This window comes from Cibotium barometz, chromosome 5 (assembly GCF_041138505.1).
Source record: "Cibotium barometz isolate CiBa-2024 chromosome 5, ASM4113850v1, whole genome shotgun sequence".
Classification (NCBI taxonomy): domain Eukaryota; kingdom Viridiplantae; phylum Streptophyta; class Polypodiopsida; order Cyatheales; family Cibotiaceae; genus Cibotium; species Cibotium barometz.
In genome coordinates, this window is record NC_141050.1 from 30,804,303 (window position 1) to 30,828,974 (window position 24,672).

Sequence of the window (24,672 nt, forward strand, 5' to 3'; positions counted from 1 at the left end):
TGATGGCTCAAGTATCTCATCTTGCAGGCCACAAGCTTGAGACTCGGAGCTTTTGCTATTCGGAGACCCGGTGGAAATTTCAAAAACAAGAATGCACAGTCACACATCAGCAAATTGAGTTCTTCTTCTTCTTCTTTTGGGAGATAACTTGAATTAAACACACACAAATTTAGGTGGTGGGATTGTAAAAGGGTTATTTTCTTGTTTTAATAAATTGATTTTGAGCTCTATCTAACAAAAAGTGTTTTTGAAACTTTGATATATGAGTCTAAAACTAGAATTCCCTTAAAACACACTAATAATAATATTATATTTAGTCTATAAGCATTAAAATTAAAATTTAATTATGTGGTTGTTAGTGTGGGCACACTTCTCTCCAAAAATTACGAGAGCCAAAAAAACGGTGCCCCTCGGACATGAAAATTTCATGAAGCAGGTATCGAGCGTATTTGGAACTTTGATTTGAGCACTTTGGAAGTGAGAGGATACTGATATATAGTACTTTACAAATAGAAATTTGAGCACTTTAGCTAGTACTCAGCATATGAGATCTATTTTTGGAACTTTGATATAGTACTTTACAAATAGAAATTTCAGCACTTTAGTACTAAGCATATAGTTATTACTTTATAAATTAAAATATGGGCAGTTTAGTTAGTACTGAGCATATGAAATCTATTTTTGGAACTTTGATATAGCGTTTATATGTAGAGATTTGATTAAGTTAGCACTTTGATACTGAGCATAGATACGAGCACCATAGATATGTGAGTGTGACTTCTATAATTGGGATCTCATAGAACCATAGATTTGTGAGCTTGATTTTTGCATTGGGTAAGAGATAGGCAAGAGACCATACTTTGAGCGAGATGAACGGGACAAGTAAGAGAAACACACCTTCAGCCTGTACATTTCCTCTCCGTAGAAAGTCATGAGAACCTACCACCATGGGTAACTAGAGTGTTTGCATCAAATGTAAAGAAATGGAACTACGAGTACAATAGTTGCCAAAATAACCCCCCTCTCCCCCTCCCCCACCTGATCCCCCCCCCTTGTAAAGAAGTATTTATGATCTACGAGCTTGGGAGTGACCTAATTTTATCCTGCTAATTCACTAGATTTCCAAGATACAACTTTGCAATGAAAACAAGATAACGAAATATTGTTAAAATGACATACCTATGCCTTTTTGTTAGTAATATGGATCCTAGAAAGAATCCCCCGCCTTTTTGTTAGTAATATGAATCCTAGTAAGAATCCCCCGCCTCTCTAGATGCAACTCAATAGTCATCCAACAGTCATCTAAAGGGTTTTAAGATCACAATCACACCCATTGTGGTGGAGGCAACCAATCCATGCAAGGCTAGTTCTCCATAGTTCTAGGTCACATATTGTTAGAATTTTGTGCATCTCAGTGTGTGGGATTTGGCTCTTTTATTGGGACACATGTATTTTTGTCATGATGTATGCTAGTTGTGGGATGTCGGCCAGCTTTATGGTGGCAGTCATGGCCTTCCTATATAAAGGGCCTCTCTCCCACTTTTTGATGCAATCTAATCCTATCGCATATGTACTTTCACCCATTTGATGCTTCAATCCCTTGTATGATAATAGAACTTGATCGTTGCCTACTTCCCCTCTCTCTCTCTCTCTCTCTCTCTCTCTCTCTCTCTCTCTGACTCTCTCTCCTTTGTGTCTTCTGATCGCTTTTGCATGTTCATACTTTCACAAGGTATCAGATGTCTAGGTCTTGGCTTTCCACCTCTAGGCGACCCCTTCCTTTATCTGCATTTTCTTGGAGCTAGAAGTGCTCTCGAAGTGCTGTTGTGTTTTCTCATCAGTGGCCGCATTTTATACTCCTACACCCTCTTCTAAAATCAACATTTTCATTTTGTGGTGCTCCTGTCCCTGCATCATCTGCAAGGCATCATGGAAACCTTGGTGGACTCGGTTTTTTGCTTCTTCTCGAGAACTTTCGCAATGGGCTGGTGGTGTTTGGCCTATGTTTTTTTGATAAATCACCCCTTCTTCATATGCATTTTTCTCTTGTAGTGCGCTTGCCCTATGTTTTCTCGTGGAGTTGAGTTGCAATCTAGATAGAGGGGCTACGTTGGTGATTGGTGGTCTATTTTTACAGTTTGGATAGCAGTGAAAGGTGATGTTTTAGCCTGTGGTGCAGCTCGACAAGTGGCTTCGATAGCTCCTCCTCTTCCCCAGATGTCCTCCCTTCTGATTGGGTGTTTTCGAGAGAAGTTACATGGACTATTTTGCTACTGTCTAGCCCCTTCTTTCCTCATTTTTCTGCTGATGTTGGATCTGCTTGAGCGAAGTCTTGGAGTGTTGAGATTCAAGGTTTGCAGATAGTTTTCCTACAGTAGTGGTGGCTCCCCATGTACGACAAAGGAGGATAAGCTTGATGGGACACATATGGTCTTGTCGGAGCTTTTCAATGCCATGTCACTACCAATCATTTAAATTTTGATGACCTAAGCTCCATTGTATGGGAAGAGTAATTAGTCCTCATGACACAGGGTAAGTTAAAGATTTTATCTCTTGATTTGGATCATGCCTTAACTTCAATGCAGAAGAAGAATCAGAGTCATTGCTACTCGTGTGGGAAGAAAAGACATTTGTCTAAGGACTAATTGTCTACGAAGAAGGACAAGGGCAAGGGCAAGTCCTCATCCCAGCAGAAGGGAAAAGATAGGAAATAGGATAGATTTAGATACTTCTAGTGACTCATCTAGGGCTCCTAGGGTGCTTCTGGCCTAAGAGGACTAGGATGGTGTTCTTCTCTAGTTATATAGATAGTTTCCTCCCATTTACTTCCAGTAGCTAGAGGAGGCCTGTGGTGAGTGTGGGAGAGGGGGCTGTCAACGGCTTTATATATAGAATGTATAGGACCCATGTGTTAGGGTTCAAGGCCTAAATATATTTAAAAAATATGGCACGTAAATGTCAATTTTGATAGCTATGGATAGGTTGTGTTCTTGATTTATTGCTTGGTGTAGTAGAAGCTATGAACTAAATATGTTCCAAGTTCATTGTTCAAGGTTCTGGGACATGATGTGTTCAAATTCCATTGTTAGGGTGAATGGAGTTCAGTGCACACTAATGTGGGAATTCAGAGCCAAGAAGATTTCTTTGCTATTTAGGGTGGCATTTGTTTTTTGAAAAGATAGGTTGTACCTCTTTATTCATTTTTTACACACACGCCAAAAAAAAAGTAAAAAAAAGGTCCAATCACCATTGCTCATATTTAGGAGTCGGGTTGCCACTTAGGAATAACTTAAACACTTGTAGGACATTGAGACTGCGGTCATAACCTGCGGTGTACAAGCACACTTGCCTTTGCATAGCACTATCTACCACTTAGTCTCACTTTGACTAGTCTTTACTCACCTCTTTTAGCAATCTTTAAAACTCTAATCAGCCTTTCACTTGTATGCTCACGTGTGAGATTGTCATTGCTGGTTTCAATAAAAGGCTTTACTTGTCTTCCATTGTTTTTTTGCAGCTTTTGCTTCTACCACGCCCGAGGACGTGCGCGATTTAGGAAGGGGGGAATGTTCCACGGGAACATTCACGAGAACACGGATTATGGAAGGAGGCCGGAAGCAATTAATGCGAGAGAGCGGGATTGTAGCCATGGGAACATAAAGACGCACATAATTTTTCCATATTTTTGTGCCGAAGTGCAATGTAAATCATTTTAGGCCAATGTGGGTTCTAAATGAGAGTTCTTAGTGTATTAAGCAAGGCTCACTTATGGGGTTGTCCGCCCATGTGTGAAAGAGGCCTAGGGTTAGGATTAGTGGCATCTCTACAAAAGAGATGTTAGCTAAAGAAAGTGGACGTTTTTTCCATTCCCATAAGCTATTGAGTGAAGCTCTTGAGCTCTCAAGCTATGGCAGCTCTCTAACTCTCTCTCTATTGTACTCTAATGAGCATGAAGCTCCAATGAGTATAGCTCCACTTCATTCTCTTAATCTATTTTAGCATCATTGAAGTAGATTAATCTATGATTAGTTGAATGCTTCTTTCTTTCTCTTGTGTATGCTGCATGCTTGTATTGTGTGTGTGTAGTCTCCATTGATGCAAGCTCTTGCCCACTTCTTTGGCAATGAGTTATTCATGGATATACTCTCTCTATGAGCTTGTGGGTTTGTGAATGTTACATTCTCTGCTTGCTTAAGCTTGTGGGTTAGTAGATGCACACTTATGGATTTGTAGGCATTAGGGAAAGCTAAGATTTAATCAATGTTTGAATGGGATTAAGAGATTGCTATGCATTGCTTGTTGTCTTGATTAGTGTAGTGGATTTAAGGGATTGAGAGATTGATTGAGGTGTTGAATGGTTGAATCGTCTAGTGGTGATTTGTGTATGTGAACTCTCCCTCATGGGATAAGCCTTCATGCACTAATCGGGTCGAGTCCTCGGATTGACATTGTATTTCTTAACACATTTGTTGATCGGTAGTACTCTATGAGCACTATATTGCACGGTAGAGAGAACCGCTCTACATGCTATAATGTATTCAAGAGAGTTTAATTTGATGACTTGATATGTATCACAATAGTAGGGACATAACAAGAGTATACTTGCATCCTCATGTTTGATGACTTGATATGTATCACAATAGTGGGGACATAACAAGAGTATACTTGCATCCTCATGTTTCCAAGAGTCTAATTACTTGTAAGAGATTAATAAAGAAATATCACAACTGTAGGTTCATAACACGAATATGCTTGCACCATCCTCATGTTTTCAAGAGACTAATTACTTGTAAGAGCTTAATAAAGAAAGGAGGGGTGGAGGTACAAATTCTTGATGAAAATATCACATAGCTCTATACTTTGTTTGTGTGCAATGTCCAAGAAAATCAATGGTTTGTTGGTAAGAGAGAATGCTTGTGTATAATGTACATTTTCAACTTTTGGTCTTTCTTGGCATCTTCTTTATAGCCCATGCGCATAGTTGTACTCTCCAATGCAAGGAGGTCACCATGAACAAACAATGTGTGTGTGTGTGTGTGTGTGTGTGTGAGAGAGAGAGAGAGAGAGAGGAAATGTATACATGATAAATTTTACTTTTGGTGGAGAGTGTGGTTATTCACGAGGTCGAGTATTCGAGGTTCTTGTTGTAGACATATGCATCTACAGCTCAGTACATCAAGGCCCGGGTTTGTTTCAGAAACGTGCAAGATGGTATCAAGAGGATGAATAAGGAGAAGGTTCCATCCCAATGAGACCCAAGCAATAGCCAAGAGACCTCCGCTAAGAGAATCTAAAGGCCGCTAAGTATCTCAAGGGCGACAGACCCTTTTCTTTCTTTTTGACATAAGGAGTACCCTATGAAGATGAGGGCATCAGTCTCGAGGGCCCATAATGTACCCCAGAGTCCTACCAACATCTATCAAGGTGATAGAGTCTTGGAAGGTCTTTTTCTGAATCTTTTAGACGTCAGTGTTCACCCCATGGAAACCAAGGCATCGGCCCCAAGGTGCTAAGACAACCCAAGGTCCTACCAGGCATTCCACATGGCTGTAGACACGTCATGTCTCGAATCACTTGTATATATTTTTTAGGGCATGATTTTCATAAAGTTTTTATTACTCCTAGCACCTAGCCCATACCTAAGAGGTAGCTACCACTAGGGATAACTAATATACTTTGAGAGCATAAGAACTTGGCATACTCTGTTGGTATATAACCTACACCTTCTTCAAATAGAAATACCTTCTACTAAGTCCTCTAAGAATCTAGAAATCACTCACCACATTTTAACAACTAATTTAAAACTTAAACCAGCCACCTGTGTGTGAACATGCAAACAATATATCCAAAAGTTAAAAGCACATAAAGAACAAAAGATTATGATTTGAATACACCTGTTGTAGTGCTCGTTGATGTTGTGCGTTTGCATTGATGCATTGCTGATGTTGTGCAGATTGCTTCTCTTTGCTCTTTGTAGGCATTGCATGTCTCCCCCCTTCCTAATTTGTATGCACGATAGGTGGTCTATTGGGGCGTGTTTGTATGCTCTTGTTTAGCTGGGATCTCTACAAAATGTTTATTAACAAACGAGAAAAGAAAAGAAAAGAATAAAATTTGTTATTGGTGCCAATCTCACTGAATATAGCCGAGGGAAAAAACCCAGTGGGAGAAAAGTGCCCTGGCTTGTTGATCTTATTGTGGAGTTGATAAGCTTACTCTTACACTAGTGGTGGATCCGTGTCCACTTCTGCTGGAAAGATGGTATCAATCACTTCAGGATGCAAGGACAACCCTGTACAAAAACCGGCCTCTGGAGAAGGTGGTAGAGGAAGGAGTGCTTCCTCGCTAAAATATGGCATTGGTTCTATGGGAAGGTTAAGCAGACAATTTCGATTTTGGAACTGCTCAATATAGGTACTCATAGTGATCCAAAATCGACATGTTGAGGCTGGGGGAAGGAGGGCTTGCAAGATATGTGGTTGCAATTCATTTATGCATGTATCCCTCCATTGTTGTGCTTGAACCTCCTCAGGTAATCTACGTTGATTTGGTCCGCGGTCTGGTACTCTCACATTAAGAAGGTTATGGCATTGGGGTGTAATTTCCACAATTTGTTTCATTAAACCCGTGCCATATTGTTGAAAGTAAGAGCGGCATAGCCAACAAATGTGTGAAGCTTCTCCTAATACGAGTCGTGCACATCTTGACAATGTGGAAATGGGTGATGTTGTTGATAGAATAAAGTGACAAAGTGATGCCCATAGCAATTTTCACCTAAGGGAGCATAAAAGTACCTAGAATGAGTTTGAAAAGGAGGAGCACTATAACCCCCGGGATGATCAGGTTGAGTACTATCAGGGTCAATGCATGGTGGACATGTATCTCGCCAAGTATCCATCAGGAGGTATCTGGGTGTAGAACAATGAAATTTAGAAACTTCAAACTTTATACACTCATATCCATCATCACAATCCCTATCAAAAACATTGTAGATAAGATCATCTCAAAAAGAACACAATCCTCTAAAGTCATAAGGAACCACATTAGTAAATGTGAGACTATTCAAACACTGATCTACCAAAGAGCTTCAATTGTAGTGTTAATGCCTTACCTTTGGTTTTGGGTATGTCCTTCTTAAGAGGTGGGAAGGTTAGCAATTGTCCAGGAATTTGAGCAAGATAAGAGGATTTAGGCAGTGAAGTGCTAGAATCTATGCTCAAAGGAGACTCATGTAAAGTTGGATTTGTATTAGGTACACAAGTTAATGGAATTGTGTAACAAGGAGAAATTGGGACAACTTGTGATTCAATACATGTTTTGGGAAGCTCAACACAAGGAGATTTGTAGGTGCTATCACAACCACCTATCCTATCTTGAAGAGGTTGTGTTGATTTCCTTTGCACCCACTGATATGGAAAACCAAGGGTGGCTTTTGGAATCTTATTGATACACTCTTTTACCTCTAGCAAACCATGACATTTGGGAAGCTAAAGTGCTGTTGCACCCTCATAATAGCCTTGTGCTTTAAGAACATGCTTTGGGACCCAATGAGTAACAATCTGAGGTTTACGCTTGGAAAAGATGTGCTTTTCAGGAGGTTTAGCAACTAGACTAGATGGTACAAGTTTGTACGCATCTTTGGGTAGCCAAATTGATAATTCCTTCTTGCCTAGCCTTCTTTGAGCAGTGAGTAAAGTAGTTGGAACATGCCAGCCATGGCCCTCACTTGAGGACTCATCGATTATCCACATCATTTGTGTTGGAGCTTCAAGAGCAGATTTTGAAAGTGGACTATGTAAGGTAGAAATACCACCCTTTTAACATGATAAAGCTCATGGAGTAGCAGATCCCAAGATGCAATCAGAATCAATTTGCAATTTGTATTGTCTATTCTTCCAATCTAATGAACAATTGGTAGCACTTAACCATGATCGACCGAGAACAGCCTCTACCACTGCCTTGGACTTACTAGCCACATAAAAGGGAACTGACATTTGGTGATCCTGAATGGACATCATAATGACACATTTTCCCTCTATAGGGTTATCTTCACCTAAGAAGCTTCGTAAGTCAATAGGAATGTGCACAAGTGTTGGTTGTCCCAAGGCTATCCATGTGTCAAACGAGAGAACATTATAATCTGCACACACGAGAGTCAATTAAGGCAGAGACAAAGTAGGTAGTCTCATGAAGATGAAGACACACTTGAATATTGAAAGGATCCACATATTGTTCATCAGTAGCCAACTGCAAGGCCAACATAGAAGCCTTGCGACGCTCCTTGGCTTTTGCAACTCTAGCTTTAGCCTCTTCTTGAGCCAGATGTTTAAGTAGGTCATGTGCTTCTTTCCGTGTGTGTGCAGCATGCATTTATTGAAGCATGGCTTCAGTTAATGGTTCATTGTATTTCTTGAGACGACTTCCATTAATGAAGTTAGGCATTTGCTCACCTTCTAGTGTCTCTAAATGCACTGCACCACTTGGAGTAAGCTCATTAATCACAAACGGTCCTAGGCCACGTTTCTTAAGCTTTCTCTTATGCTTCTTAAGTGTGTACAAGAGCACAAGGTCCCCTTTCTTGAATCGGCCAGTTGTTACATTTCTATCATACCATTGCTTTTGTCTCCTCTTCTCAGCATACATCCCCATTACCGCCAATAAGCGGGTCTCATCAAGCTTTTCCAATTCATCAATGTGTTGAGAAAGCTCATGACCCGTCCAGTCCATTTGTTTAGCAACTCGTAGAGTAGGTACAAGAAATTCAATGGGAAGAATTGTATCTAGCCCAAAAGCAAGCTCAAATGGGGTTGTGCCCACAGATGTTTTATAGGTTGTTCTATATGCCCAAAGAACTGAGTGCAACTTTTGCTCCCAATCAGTCCTATGTCCCTCAACAATCTTTGTGAGTGCTGTGCAAAGAATCTTGTTAGTACTCTTAGCTTGTCCATTGCTCTGGGGATGATAGGGTGCAGAACGCTTGTGAATTACCATAAATTCTTGAAGCAAAACTCTATGACCTCATTCACAAAGTGCACACCTTGATCACTAACGATTTCAATAGGTAAGCCATAGCGTGTAAACACGTACTCATACAAGAACTTAGCTGTGGTTCTGGCATCATTTTTGACTGTAGCCTTTGCCTCTACCCATTTGGTCAAATAGTTAGTTGCGACTATAATATATTCGGCATGCGTGTGATGAGCTGGAGGTTTAATGGGACCGACAAAATCAATACCCCATTTGGCATAAGCACGTGTGCTTAACATAGGCCGCAATGGCATATTGTCCTTTGTGATGGGAGGTTTGGTCCTTTGACAATCGTCACAACGTTTTACATATTCTTCAGCATCCATTTGTAAGGTTGGCTACCAAAGCCCAGACCACCTAATCAACTTAGCTATGGTATTGCCCGAAAAGTGTCCACCCCCAACACCTGCATGTGCATGAGTCAAGAATTTCAAGTAGTCAACTTCACATACACACATGCGTAAGTTGCCATCCTTGCCTCTCTTGTAGAGTTGGTCCTCTATCAGCATATAGTTTGCCGCTTCAACTTCAATAGCATGCTTTCGATATTTAGAAATTTTTTCGATCAGTATGACCATGCTGAAGATAGTCCACAATATACTTACTCCAACTTGGTGTAGTTGAAATTTGGAATAATGTGACATTATGAATTGGTTGTTGAATATGACAAGTAGCACAGTTTTTACGAACAAATTTTTCAGCATCCGCATGCATGGTAGGCCACCATTGCCCATTGTGAGTTATACGTCGCACACAAGTAGTAGCTGATGCATGGATTCCACCAATACCCTCATCTGCCCATTCCAAGATCTCCTCATATTGGTCAGGGTTAGGTATAAGCCGCAACACTCCATCATTACCCTGACGATATAATCTCCCTGAGATTAACTTGAATGGTCGCCATAAGTCCACATTAGGACCCGCTAGTTGTATCTGCCCACTTGTCAAAATTTCTAAGATGGGTTCAGACCATTTAGGAGCTGTCTCTAAAGGAAAAGTGTTGAATCTAACATATCATCATCCACACCCATAGGAGCTTCGCCAGAGGTGATTTGAGACAAATGATCTGCCCTAAGATGAGTTGTTCCTTTTTGGACTGCCACTTCAAAATCAAACTCAAGAAGGATGACAAACCACCTCACAATCCTTCCAGTTGCACAAGGCTTATTCACCAAATATAGCAGTGCTTGATGGTCCACAAAAAATATAAATTTGTTTGCCAAAAGGTAATGGCAAAACTTTTTCACTGCATATATCATGGACAAACCTTCTCTTTCTGTTGTGGTATAATTCTTCTCAGCATTGTTCAGCTGTCGACTAGCATATGAGATTGGGAAATCCTTATTATGTTCTCCCGATTGAGCCAAAATACATCCGATTGCAAAGTTTGAAGCATCAATATGGACATGAAAGATTTGGTTCCAATATGGTGCCCGTAAGATGGGTGCAGACACTAATTCTTGCTTCAACTTTTCAAAGGATTCCTCACACTCGTCAGTCCAATTAAACTTTACAAGAAGAGCATATAATGGTCTGGCTAGGACAGCGTACATGTAGATGAATCGACGATAATAGCCACAATGTCCCATGAATATTTGTACCCCTTTAGGGTTGATAGGCCTAGGTAAGGAGACAATGACATCAATTTTATCCATATCTGTTGAAATCCCATTGCGAGAAACAATATGGCCCAAAATTTTTCCTTGTCTTACCATGAATTTGCACTTGTCAGGATTCAAGCATATACGATAAACTTGACACTTTTGAAACACAAGTCTGAGGTGTTCTATATGATCATCACGCTCTTGTGAGTGAACACATAAATCATCCATGAAGATTTCAAGAAATTTCCTAAGGTACTCCTTGAATACATGACTCATTAACCGCTGAAAGGTTGCTGGTGCATTTGTTAGACCAAATGGCATAACACGATAGGCAAAGATGTCATCTTCAGTAGCAAAGGCTGTCTTGTGTTGATCCTTTGGATCAATTGACACTTTCAAGATTGTAACCGGAGAATCCATCCAAGAAACTATATGCCTTTTTCCCTGCAACTCGTTCCAAAACATGATCCATGATTGGAAGTGGGTAATGATCACGTACAGTAGCTGCATTTACCTTCTTGAGGTTTACACATACTCGAAGTTTTCCATTTTTCTTGGGCACCACTACAATAGGGGAGACCCATTCAGTGTGTTCAATCTCATAGATAAACTCTGCCTCTAAGAGCTTGTCTATTTCTTCTTTTATCTTTCGTGCAAAATTCTCATTGTAAGTATAAGGACATTGCTTGGAAGGCTTTGCATCCTCTCGCAATGGAATTGTATGCTGACATATGCTTGGATCAACTCCTTTGAGGTCTTTATAACTCCAAGCAAAAACATCGCGATACTCCTTTATTGTTTGAATTAATAACTTCTCCTCGTCTAAGGACAAGTCTGTGGCAATCCACACATAGCGAGGCTCTTCTCCTGGCTTAGCGATATCAAATTTTTTTGCATCTTCTGGACCATCATATGAAACCCTTGGCACGCTTGGCTTTTGTCGCATGGGCTGTTGAAGAACAATCTTTTGATCTTGAAGAGTGTATTGTGTGAAGTTGGGGGGAACATTGAGACCTTGTTCTTGTCCACTTGAGTCATCACTAATTGAAGACCATGTGGTTTTGAGCTCTCTTTTGCAATCTTGCATCAGATTTTTCTGTTCAACTGTTATCTTTGCACTTCCGACACTCTCTTTTGAATCGGTTTGAGACTTGAGTTTTGGTTTTGGTTTCTTCATTTTTTTATGATTTTTGCTAACAGTTTTTAGCTTTTCCCCTGGTTGGAATCCATCTGATCGTTTTACTTGGTCTTTGATACTATCTTGTGCTTGGACATAGTATAGATATCCATTCTTTCCTGAGAAGTGAGGTGGTGGTTGAGAGTGTTCATTCTTAAACTCCTCATCTTCTTTTTGTTTTCTCTCACATCGTTCCCTCTCATCTTGTTTACGGATTCTCTTATGGCTCTTACAGCATTTAGGTTTAGATCGGCTTCGAGGGATCTCTATTTGAACCTCCCTTCCTCTGAAGAGTAGGCGTGCCTTTCCTAACTCTTCCTCGGGGATTATCACATCATCTTCAAAATCAGAGTCTCATCCATCTTCCTTATCAGCATCATTAGCAGATTTGAGTGTTAAACCCTCCACTGAGACTTCCTCTACATGCAGTGCTGTTGTGGATGCATCCCCATAGTACAAATCATCTAGAAGGTCACGTGGTTGTACCATTCGTATAGGAATAATGTCATATCCATCTGAGTCACAAAATTGAATTGGCTTAGGTAAAGCACATGTCGATAATGTTGCAAGGACATGACTCCATTCTAGGGGATCAATTAAGTGCTCAGGGAAGGGTTGTGGAATGTATGCCTCATCTGATACACTTCGATTACCCTTAAGTCTCTCAGTGTTGAAATCCCTACATGAGGCTCCACACATCCACAGATCTTCTTGCCCATCTGATAATGTAACTCTTGAGCCCTCAGATGAAGCAGAATCAAACTCATCTATTGGAGACCTTGTTACATCACGATATGAGTGATTCTTTAGGTTGACTCTTGTGATGACAGAATCATGCCGAAGGTACAAATAATTGTATCCCCAATCTTGAATCATTTGAAATTGTCGCATGAATGGTCTATCCAATATCACTTCATAGTTTGGATGCTTTCCAAAATCCACTACTGCAAATGTGTGCTCATATTCAATCCCACATGTGGTGACCAATATGTTCTCTAGCAGCCCAATGGGATGTTCTAAGCTTCCATCTGCTAGCTGCAAGAGCATCCTAGTTCTCCTAATAGTAGCTGGTTTGCCCCTTTTTCCAAATGGACCTTGTCACAATGCCCACTCCTGCACCACTATCAAGTATTACAGTTGAAGCTACTTTTCGCACTTCCAATGGGAGGGTAGCATTTCCCTGATCATCCTCACAAAATTTTCCTACTTTGTTGATAGGAAACTGGCATAACATGCTTTGTCTCAGTGTGTATAGTACAATGATGGTGATCCTTTTGTAGCAATACCTGCTCTGACAAACATGTGGCAATATCATTCCACAACTCTGGTCGAAGCTTTATCAAATTAAGCAAAGGTAAGTTACAAGCCACTGGTGCTGACAAAATAGCTTGCACGATACCCATATCCATCTCCTTTGTCAACCTTCTATGCATGGAGAGTATCCTCAAGATTTGAGAACAGTTCTCATATTCTCCCAAATAAGATGGTAAGATTTTCATTGTATGCTTACTTCTAAGAGAAACAATTGTTTGAACTTCCTCTTGGATGCTTGGGCGTCTAAAGTTGTTTTCTGTGCCCCTGGTAAAATCCACCTCAGAGAATGGAGGTGAGATAATAGAGGACCTATTCTCATTAACTTTCTCATGAAGAACTACTGCCCACATCTCATTTTCCATGTCCTCGTTAGCATCAATAACTTCATCATTGCATGGGAAGGCAAGACTAGGTGGCGGCAGAATGCCTTCTTTCAATGGGGTGTCCATTGGTGCAACTTTTTGCTATGAGCTTGTGAGATCAGCTCACTTTTCATTTCCCAACTTGATGACACTTCTGGTATGGTTTCTAATGTTGGCTTAAGAGAGGCTGGGCCCCGAGGGATAGGTGGAGGTGGACCCTCAAGTATTGATTGAGCTTCCCTAATGAGTTGCTGATGTACAGCTAGATTGATCTTCTCCTCACGAGGGTTTGGGTATTCTTGAAGCTTCTTGGGTAGCTCAGATAGAGCTGCAATGCGACTTCTATGAGCATCAATGATGGCATCTAGTGTCTCGTTCACCTTATCCACAAAAACAGAATCCCCAGAACTATCCTCGGTTGTACTAGCCTCATCTTGTTTATAGCACTAGGCCCAGGTTGAGGTTGATGCTCCTCATGCACTTCTTGGGATGTAAAAGCTTGATCCCTCATGTTTTGTTTAGAGACTTCTTGAGAACTACTGGATGCACTCTTAGTTTGCTTGTTGCGGTTCTTTTTCCTCCTAGTGGTCCTTTTTCTATTGGAATGTAGGGTCTTGTCCACTAGATTTGCCTTTGCATCCCAAGTTCAAGGTGTCTCATCAGTCTGCATTTCGGCATTTTGTGTCTGTGATCTAGTCATGACTCTAAGTGGCACGACATCCTCATTCTGTGATGAAGGTGGTGATGGAACTGCTTCTACAAAGTTGAGTGAAACCTTTGGTTGAGAGGTGCCTTCCTCATGTGGTTTTAGCAAACAATCCTTTGGAAAGTGTTCTACACAACACCCTAGACAATATCTTTCAATTGGTGAAAACTGTGGTACTGTTATATTGGATCGAGCTGCTTGCCTTGGGCGATGTGGACAATCACGAGCCCAATGGGGTTCTCTGCACTCATAATAGGGGCCCATTAGTTTGGCTTCTACTTTCCTTTGTTGCTGCCATTGACCTGAGGGGCCTGGAGTCCTAGGTTGGTAGCTGCCTAGCAACATCAAAGAATTTTGTTCCCCTAGTTGAGCCTCCCTAGTGCTTGGCTTGGATATGCGGGACTTTCAAAGAGATTTTCCTTGGATGAATATGATGCATATTCCTCCTCCACATAGCCTGGGTTTACCAAGTCTCTACACATATTTGAATTGTCGTAGTCAACAACCCTCACAGGAGCAGTCCCAGGAGCAGGAGGTTGAGCTCCAAGTATAGGTCGTGCTTGCTCTTGTGCCATCGGTGGCTTACGTTCAAAATTAGTATACTATTGATGCATTTGTGGAGCTACTCCACCCCTTTGCTGCTCACGCTCCTGTCTCATTCTTGCAATGCGAGTACATTCCTGTATGGTGTGGGTAAAGTTCCAAGCACAGGCCTGGCACCACTTCTTTGTGGGTTGGTTTGTGACTAGAGGAGAAAAGGTATTACATTCTTCGGTTTTATGGTTACCGCCACATGCTCCACAAGGATGAGGACCTGTAGGTAGTACACTCCTCATTCGCTCTGCTGCTATTGTTGTGGCTGCATGGGTGGGTGATAGGTTTGTCCCAATCTCCTTAGTACTAGGTTAGCTATGTGGTCTGGATTTACTAGTGCGCTAGACCCTGAACTTTGGTCATCACCCCACTGATCCATAGGTTGCACCTCAGGGCCAGAACCATCTTGGAATTTGAAGTTATCTGTGAAATCCATAGCATCATGGCAACACTCATTGAAATTTGTATGCTTCTTTGCATAGAGATGTGTATGCAGTGTTGAATTTTTGAGTCCTTTTAAGAAGAGAGAAATTAATCGGGCTTCTCATCTTCTGGGCAACAATTAATGTACTGCTTCATCCTATTTACACAGTCTTTAACACTCTCAGTCTCGCCTTGCTTGAAAGAGTAGATCTTTGCTACTGTGTCATGCTGAATCCCCATCAAGGAAAAAGCAGCAATGAATCTCTCTTCCAAAACTCGTAAAGAAGATTTGTCTGAAGCCTCTAGTGCCTGAAACCAAGCAAGGGCCTTTCCCTTAAGAGTGAGCCCAAATCCTTCAATTTGCGTATGCTTGTCAGTCACTTGCTCAGCTCGAACTGCTTGCCTAAATGCTGCTACATGGTCATATGGATCTCCTGACCCTTCGTACTTCTTTACCAGTTTCTGAAGAGTTGATGGCCTTACTTGTCTTGAATACTCATCATAGGGCCTACGGCGTCTCACTCTCCGTGGGAACTATTCCTCTCTTTGGTAAGATGGTCCACATGCATCCCAAATTGGTGTGGGTCCCCTATTACCTACATCACCAATCCCCTCCAAAGATCTTGTTACTCGCATTTCAGGAGGTGCATTTATGGGAGGACGAGTTGGCTCCCCTACCCTCTGATTGTCATAGTGAGAGAAACGTTGTTGTGGTGTGATCTGTGGTCGCACTTTTGGTGTAGGATAATATCTTGGTGCTAGAGTTGGGCTACTTGCAGTGGTCCACTTTGATGTTGAGAGTCCCTCTCTAGTGAACTCTCTTAGGGGAGGAGCAATAGTTTCTCCAAGAAAGGTTGTCTCTCCTGGTTTAGCTGTATTAGTTGAGAACACTTCCATGAATAATGGTTGTCCTCTCCACGTGAGCTCACGAATTTCCTTCTAATCTAAGGTTCGGTATTCATTGGCCCATTTATCAACGATTCGGTTCTTGTATCCTGCAAGCTTCTCGACTACCACCATAAGTGTTAGAGGAAGCTCTAGCTCTGGCGATCTAGTTATTGCATAATATCCTTCTAAAGAGTCCTTATAGACCTCTTGAAGTGGGTCATCCTGAAAGACCTTTGTCACTGGAATTTGTCGTACAAACTCCCATTGGTTCTCAGCCCCCTGATCCATTTTGCTCTTGCCTTTCATGTCCCTTTCCAAATTTAGATCTACACAAAGTAAATCATCTATGGATGGCTTTGAGGACTTAGCATTGGATGGTCCAGGCATGTTCGGCTCAATGAGCCAATCATCTCTAGACTCCCTTGCTCTGGAAGGCCTTGATAAGTCTAAGAACTCACTTTTAGAGAGCTCCCCTAATTTGTCCACATTCTCTGGATGATAGGTGACTTCGTAGCGAACACCATCTCCACCCATGTACATGTTACCCTGGTCATTGACTAGAGGTGCTCTATCAAGCTCTGAGAAAAAGTCTGCGATCTTAACGAGATACCATTGTTGTGGATCCCTAAAAATCTCAGCTCCTTGAGCATTCGTGTAGACATATTGAAGTCTCACATTGAGTGGTAACCCCATGGTGTCAGCTTCAAATGGATTAAAAGATCTTGTGGGTGTCCTATTTGGGGCTAAGGGATGATTATTTGACGGCCCTAGATTGTCCATAGACAATGAGCTAGTTGTCCTGGAAAGGGTATCAGATTGGGATTCGAAAAAGGTTTCAGTAATATCTGCCAATTTTCTACCGATTGGGTCCCACTTTCCTACGTAGGTACTCTAGAAGGTGCCGTAGGTCCTATGGCAGTGTCTATATGACGTCCCGACCGCAAGTGCATAAGGTCAAATTTTAAGTTTTTTTCTTAAATATTATTTTTCAAAAAAATCCAAAAATTTTCAAGTTGGCTCAAACTTTGCCAGAATCCATTTTGAACCCCCTCGAACACATTAGGCCAAAAAAATAGCGTATTTTTTTGGATCGAAAATCGCCTAAAATTTACCAGTTTTGCATACTGAGTCACTATGGGAAAATGGGTCTGGGAGACCGAAATTTCGACGATGGGTGTCGTCTAACTCCTCTCGAAAAGTTAGATAACCTCCCAAATTTTTGCGGGCAGAAAATGAAAAATTTTCCACTCTTTTTTTTTGCACCCCCTTATCCGGTGCGGTGGCGGTCTTTATGGTGCGGTGTGTGGGTCTCTCTGCGTGGTGTGCTGTTCACACACAACCGTTTTTTTTATTTTTTTTTGAAGTGCATGTGCAGTGAACTAAATGCGTGTACAGCTATGAGATTTGCAGTGAATTCAATGCGTGTGCAGTGAACTAAATGCATGTGCAGCAAATTCGAAATGTTCAATCTTCATGTGTGTGTGCAGATTTCACTTTCTCTACAGGTGCAGGTTTAACAGAGAACTAAAATGTAGGTTTACAGAGAACTAAAATGCACAAAATTAATGATGCAGAAAACTGAACTAAGCTAAGAACAGAAAATAAAACGAACATGCAAAAAACTGAAACTGTAAAAATTTTCCTTTAACAGAATGACAGAAATGCAAAAACAGGCCTCTCTTTTTTTGCACACAAATCGAAATTTGCAGGTTTGGCGCCTACCTCCAATCTTTCTCGTGTGTTGAATCCTTGTCTTGACCTCGAGGGAGAAGTGTAGCCAGCCCATCGCACTCAAATTGCAAGACAAATAAAGAGAATTTAACAGCAGATTAGTCTTAAATAAGTACCAAAATTAGTCCCAAAGCCAGCTCTCCTATCCAACAGTTTTGCAACCGATTGGAGCTTAATAAGGAGTGATAGTGTGTGTACGGTGCTCAACTAATGTAGGCATTCGCTCCTCGACAGCGGCGCCATTGTAGAGCGGTTCTCTCTACCGTGGAATATAGTGCTCATAGAGTACTACCGATCAACAAATGTGTTAAGAAACACAATGTCAATCCGAGGACTCGACCCGATTAGTGCATGAAGGCTTATCCCATGAGGGAGAGTTCACATACACAAACCACCACTAGATGATTCAACCATTCAACACCTCAATCAATCTCTCAATCTCTTAAATCCACTACACTAATCAAGACAACAAGCAATGCATAGCAATCTCTTAATCCCATTCAAACATTGATTAAATCTTAGGTTTTCCTAATGCCTGCAAATCCATAAGTGTGCATCTACTAACCCACAAGCTTAAGCAAGCAAAGAATGTAACATTCACAAACCCACAAGCTCATAGAGAGAGTCTATCCATGAATAACTCATTGCCAAAGAAGTGGGCAAGAGCTTGCATCAATGAAGACTACACACACACAATACAAGCATGCAGCATACACAAGAGAAAGAAAGAAGCATTCAACTAATCATAGATTAATCTACTTCAATGATGCTAAAACAGATTAAGAGAATGAAGTGGAGCTATACTCATTGGAGCTTCATGCTCATTAGAGTACAATAGAGAGAGAGTTGGAGAGCTGCCATAGCTTGAGAGCTCAAGAGCTTCACTCAATAGCTTATGGGAATGGAAAAAACGTCCACTTTCTAAAGCTAACATCTCTTTTGTAGAGATGCCACTAACCCTAACCCTAGGCCTCTTTCACACATGGACGGACAACCCCATAAGTGAGCCTTGCTTAATACACTAAGAACTCTCATTTAGAACCCACATTGGCCTAAAATGATTTACATTGCACTTCGGCACAAAAATATGGAAAGATTATGTGCGTCTTTATGTTCCCATGGCTACAATCCGGCTCTCTCGCATTAATTGCTTCCGGCCTCCTTCCATAATCTGTGTTCCCGTGAGTGTTCCCGTGGAACATAGCACCTTTCTCTCTCTCTCTCTCTTTTAATAAAAGTATAAATGCTTGTGCAAAATATGTAGATTCTTAGCAATGTGGTAGTTAAATCCAAATTCGTAATATTCATTAGTACTTGACTAGTGCATCAAGGGATTACTCTATAGAAAACTTATACATCACATGTATTCAAGGGGTATATATCCCTTAGTTATAAATTTTAAGTATTTAAAGTGACTCCTTTTTCCATACAATAACTCCTTTTTCTTACAAACTCGTAATTTTCTATACAATGCCCCCCTTTTTCTACACAAATTTGAGTTATTTCAAATGACCCCCTTTTTCTATACAAACTATAATTTTTCTTATAGAATCCATAAAGAAACCCTAATGTAAGTACACTTTTATTATTTTCAAATCCCAAAAACATGAATTTAAAAATCCTATTTATTTATAAAATCTATTTCAAATTTAACCATTTTTTTGTCCTTATGCATCCTTTTTATACATATCTCATATTTATGAAGAAAACATGGTATTGATTTGAACAGAGATAGCTGCATCTATCTACTCAAACTAGCTCAAACACCAATTGATGAGCGCTAGCCATATTGATTTGATGAGAGCTAGTAGCATCTATCTACCCGAACTAGCTCAAATACCAATTGGAATCTCGACCTGGTTCATATCTCCCTTGGGCCTTGCCAAAGAATGTGTCATTAGGTCTTTCCTCCTTTGAGCCAAAAATGCAACATACCATTGTGGGTATCCTCGCTCTCTTATCACACTGGAATGATCCTTTGCGACGAATGGGGTGAAGGTAGAGCTCTCAATGCCTAGATGCAAGCAAGAAGAGATGGTCCTTCGCGACAGTTAATTCTCTCTCACAAAAGGTGGGGGAAGAAGAAGAAGTTATTGCCAAGAAGAAAACCTACACTCAAACCTATCTAGCATGCATCCATCATGCAAGCAAGATTCAATAGCAAAAGCAAGAAGAGAGAAGAAGAAGAAGGAGCTATTCCTTCATGATGAGTTAGTGTGTTTATTTTCAAAAAATAAAAATTATATATCTTAATAATATTTCCAACATTTTATCTAAATTCTTAATACTTATCCAGGCTACTTTTGAGCATTGTCATTATTGTCATTGGTCAAAAATTATTTTGCACTGAACAATATCTCTTGTTAAGTACACTACAACATGATCCCTCTCTCTCTCTCACACTTTTTTGTTTCATTGTGACCTACCTGCATTTTGCAATACAACATGCTTTTTATGAGCTAGAAAGGAGATGCCAAGAAGGACCAAAAGCAAATAATGTACACTGTACATTATTTGCTTCTGGTCTAAAAAGGAGATGCCAAGAAAGACCAACAGCAAATAAAGCACATTTTTATGGGTTAAAAAAAAGATGCAAAAAAGACAAAATAATAATAATGTACATCGTACATTGTACACATGCATTCTCTCTATATTTTACAAAGCATTGCATAAGGCTTCACTAAAAATAAATTTTTTCATGTGATTTCTCTCTCTCTCTCTCTCTCTCTCTCTCTCTCTCCAACACGTCGGGGGCACAACAGTATTTCAGCAGGACACTAGGAGGATGGTTATTTAGATGTTGACTTTTGTTATATGTATGCTTTTTTAGATCTTTTGGATATTGATCCTTAATCAAGTATGCTTAACGTGATTGAGTTATATCATGTTCTCATTCTATTGGGTGTGATGCATCTATTATTAATAAATGTGTGGATGGTGGCTTATATTTTTGATGTGTCTATGTTTCCTTTTGATACTGATTTTCTATTGGCATTGTTAGCATGTCTTTATGTGTCTTTATGAGAGAGAGATTAATTTGTTAGAGTACGGTACTTTTGAAACCTCTTTAAATGTCCTAAGCAACAATATGTCACAATGTCCTAAACAATAATATGTCACACCAACGCACTGGTAGAGAGGGAGAGAGAGTACCAAGGGGGATGTCACAGGGAGAGAGAGTACCAAGGGGGTAGTGCATAGTAGAGAGAGACAGAGTACCAAGTGCATAGGCAGCAGCTGAGCGAGTGGGCCGTGTACTAGTAAGAGAGGGAGAGAGAGTACCAAGGGGGTAGTGCATAGTAGAGAGGGAGAGAGAGTACCAAGGGGGTAGTGCATAGTAGAGAGAGACAGAGTACCAAGGGGGTAGTGCATAGGCAGCAGCCGAGCGAGTGGGTCGTGTACTAGTAAGATATAGAGGAAAGAAGAAGATGCCATCGCTCGAGATGAAGGGCATACACATACGTGGGTTACAAACATTAATGCCATTAAGTCATCTAATGTAGCTGCTTCAAATATCGTGAGATTATGCATAATAATCTACAATATTGATCTGATGATGATAATGGCTGCAAGAACTACAGATCTATCATCATGGCATATTATTGTGCACGACTACAGCTTACAAAAGTGATAATGCAACTGCTGCGCCGCATGCGCCTGAATCAGTCCCTATGTAGGCTTGAGGTTGCTCCAAGGCGATGGATGCGTTCTGCCAGTTTGTTAAGATGTCATCCATTGCTTCGCTAGTGCCATTAAGTGCAGACTGCAAGAATGCTACAAACAATCCGCCCGTGAAGCTGCGGAGAGGTTCTTTGGAATATCCACTCTTACAGACCAACGACGTCCAGAAAACTGAGTCGTCTAAGAAATCAAGGTGACCAAAGTCAGATGCAACAAGATGGTAAACGATTGGAGCCGATGAACAGTTGTAGAAGGCTTGGTGGCCACAGCACACAGGCGCACAAGCAGGGCCAATGAGAGGTTTTTGGCTACCGTAGCCTGTTCCTTCGATGAGAGTTGGAAACGGAAGGTGGTGTAGGCAATGATCACAACCCTCCTGAACAATTGCGGGGGTTGTGGGCTCGTCGACGCCATCCACAGGGTCGAGCGCCACAAGCCCAGAAAAGCTCAAACTGGTGTTGAATGAGGCCAAGCCCAATGCCAAGGCGAATGCTACTTTGCCTCCCCGGCTATGTCCTGCCATCACGACCTTTTCGAGATCAGGCGTGACCACTGTGGTAGTCGGGTCGACGGCGGCTGTGCTCAACACCACGGACAGGTTGCCCGGAAGCCAATTCACGACTTTTGCCACTTCTTCGATCTCCTCGGTAGCGTCCTCGTCCAGCGTGATGACCTAAATCAGGATTAAACCGCCTTAATCCTTATTAGTATTAACATTGGGTTACATGATTACAAGGGCATGCACACATGGGTATACAGAACAGTTGCAAGCTCTCAGGGGCCTGTTGGGGTGTACAGCGTTCTCATTATTATATTCTCTTCTTTTCATACTCCTTTAAAAAAAACCGCAGACTTTTATAAAAGGAAACATGGGAAAATATTTTGTCTATAGAAAATTCTAGACACTAGTGTTAAGGGCTCAAGATAGATAGCAGGGATCCGTTGTTAGGGTTGCCTTTTTCGGGTGGATTGCCTTTTTCGGGTGGACGAGCATGTATTTTTTTGATGGATTAGAATAATTTTTGCAAGTTTTTTTAAAGTCCAAAATACTTCATAATTTACGTGTATTTTTCTATGGATTAAAATTATTTTTGCTAGTTTTTTATGTCCAAAATACTCAAAAACGTGCAAAACGCTCTTAAAAAATTATCTTTTTTGATGGCTTATAATTATTTTTGCAAGTTTTTTATATCCAAAACACCCAAAAACAAGCACGAGCTCGTCAAAAATCAAGCATGTGTGGACCCTACCCCCCACTTTTCGGAGCTGGTGGCGGCCGAGAAATCAAAGATACACAAGTATTTCATTTAATTTGAAACGTTTCACTTCTAAAATAGTGTGATGGTGGGGGTGCTTAAATGGTCTCTTGGTGTGGAGTGTTCTAGGTATAACTTTTAACACTTCTGAAGATAATTATTATTTTTGTTAAAAAAGAGGCCCCATGTAAGTCGGGTGCCCGGCTCATCTCTCTCAAAAGGGACAAAATATACCCTCCCCCTTTCCTTGAGAGGGGATATTTGGCTTGTCTATTGCTGAAATTTGAAGCCTTGAGAGGGCATCAAAGCCCTTCAAATATGTTAGAGAAAGCCTCTTAGAAATCTATCTTGGTTGTGAGAGGGTTTATTAATTCGCAACCCACAACAGAAGAAGGTTTTAGGTGTGGAAACTAGATGGATAATAATCCCCCCCTAAGTTTTTTTCTCTCGGTTGATCTTCCATCTTCTTGCACACCCAAAACCAACCTTCTTGTGGGAGGAGCTTAGGTGAAGAAAAGAGCAAAATAATTTAAAAAAAAACCACTTTTCTCAATGACCTATGTGTTCACCTGGGGAGCCACCACAATATAACCGTAAGAGGATACGTGCTGGAGGAGTTGCGTGTAAAAGCAATTGGCGAGAAGGAATCCATGTTGAAAAACGACTACCGGATACGTCCCACTTTGTGTCGGAACAGCAACAACGAGGCGCGTTGGAGGTTGGTTCTGCGTAGGGGGCTCGATGATCGTCGTACCGACGCAAGGGACTCTCGCTGAGAACGAAGTTTGGAAAATTTGGACCTCCAACGGACCGTTCTCCTCATAGACGGCAGAACTCAAGGTGGCGAGGCAAAGGATTTGAGCTAAGGTCACGAGAGGGCGATAAACTGCACTGCTCATGTCTCGGACAGAAGCTCTCATCATGGTGGTGGCGGAAAGATTAAGAATTAAGCGCGAGAGTATCGAGAGGAGAAGCAAGAGAGTGCGCGAGGAGAAGCTAGCAAGAGTGTATACTGTGTGCAAACTAGACTCAGTGGCCCTTCTATTTATAGGATCTTTCTGCTCGAACCAGCTCGAACACCTACAAATTCGACCTCAAAGTTCACCATCTTTCTGTCCTTATTCATCCTCTTGATAGCATCCTACAGGTTTCTGAAACAAACACGAGCCTTGACGTACTGAGCTGTGGTTGCATCTGTCTGCAAGAACCTCGAACACTGGTCCAGGACCTCGTGAATAACCACACTCTCCACCAAAAGTAAAATTTATTATGTATAGATTTACTCTCCCTCTCCCCCTCTCTCTCTCTATATCTCTCCACCTCTCTCTCATTGTTTGTTCATGGTGACCTCCTTGCATTGGAGAGTACAACTATGCGCATGGGCTGTAAAGACGATGCCAAGAAAGACCAAAAGTTGAAAATGTACATTATACACATGCAATCTCTCTTACCAACAAACCATTGATTTTTTTGGTCATTGCACAGAAGCAAAGTGTAGAGCTCAACAATTTGTACCTCCACCCCTCCTTTCTTTATTAAGCTCTTACAAGTAATTAGCCTCTTGAAAACATCAGGATGGTGCAAGCATATTCTTGTTATGGACCTACAGTTGTGATATTTCTTTATTAAGCTCTTACAAAGTAATTAGACTCTTGGAAACATGAGGATGCAAGCATACTCTTGTTATGTCCCTACTATTGTGATACTTGTAGATTCTTAGCAATGTGGTAGTTAAATCCAAATTCGTAATATTCATTAGTACTTGACTAGTGCATCAAGGGATTACTCTATAGAAAACTTATACATCACATGCATTCAAGGGGTATATATCCCTTAGTTATAAATTTTGAGTATTTAAAGTGACTCCTTTTTCTATACAATAACCCCTTTTTCTTACAAACTCGCAATT

At 41.0% G+C, this 24,672-nt stretch overlaps 1 protein-coding gene across 1 annotated transcript; it reads right to left on the reverse strand.

Annotated features, from left to right (window-relative positions):
• Positions 1–21,291: 21,291 nt before the first annotated feature.
• On the reverse strand, positions 21,292–23,794 carry LOC147638349 (chlorophyllase-2-like). Its single transcript, XM_086798281.1, has 2 exons — positions 23,333–23,794; positions 21,292–22,180 (listed from the first exon to the last, which is right to left on the reverse strand). Exons 1-2 carry the CDS (start codon positions 23,684–23,686, stop codon positions 21,446–21,448), a joined length of 1,089 nt encoding a protein of 362 aa, XP_086654407.1. The 5' UTR covers positions 23,687–23,794; the 3' UTR covers positions 21,292–21,445.
• Between the last annotated feature and the right edge of the window lie 878 nt (positions 23,795–24,672).

Bases quoted from the DNA above. Each gene is read 5' to 3' on its own strand.
- LOC147638349 (XM_086798281.1), bottom strand. From the start codon at position 23,686: ATGATGAGAGCTTCTGTCCGAGACATGAGCAGTGCAGTTTATCGCCCT. The intron at 22,181-23,332 runs GTGAACACATAG...ATCCTGATTTAG, and splicing joins ATATTGTGGTGGCTCCCCAG to GTCATCACGCTGGACGAGGA.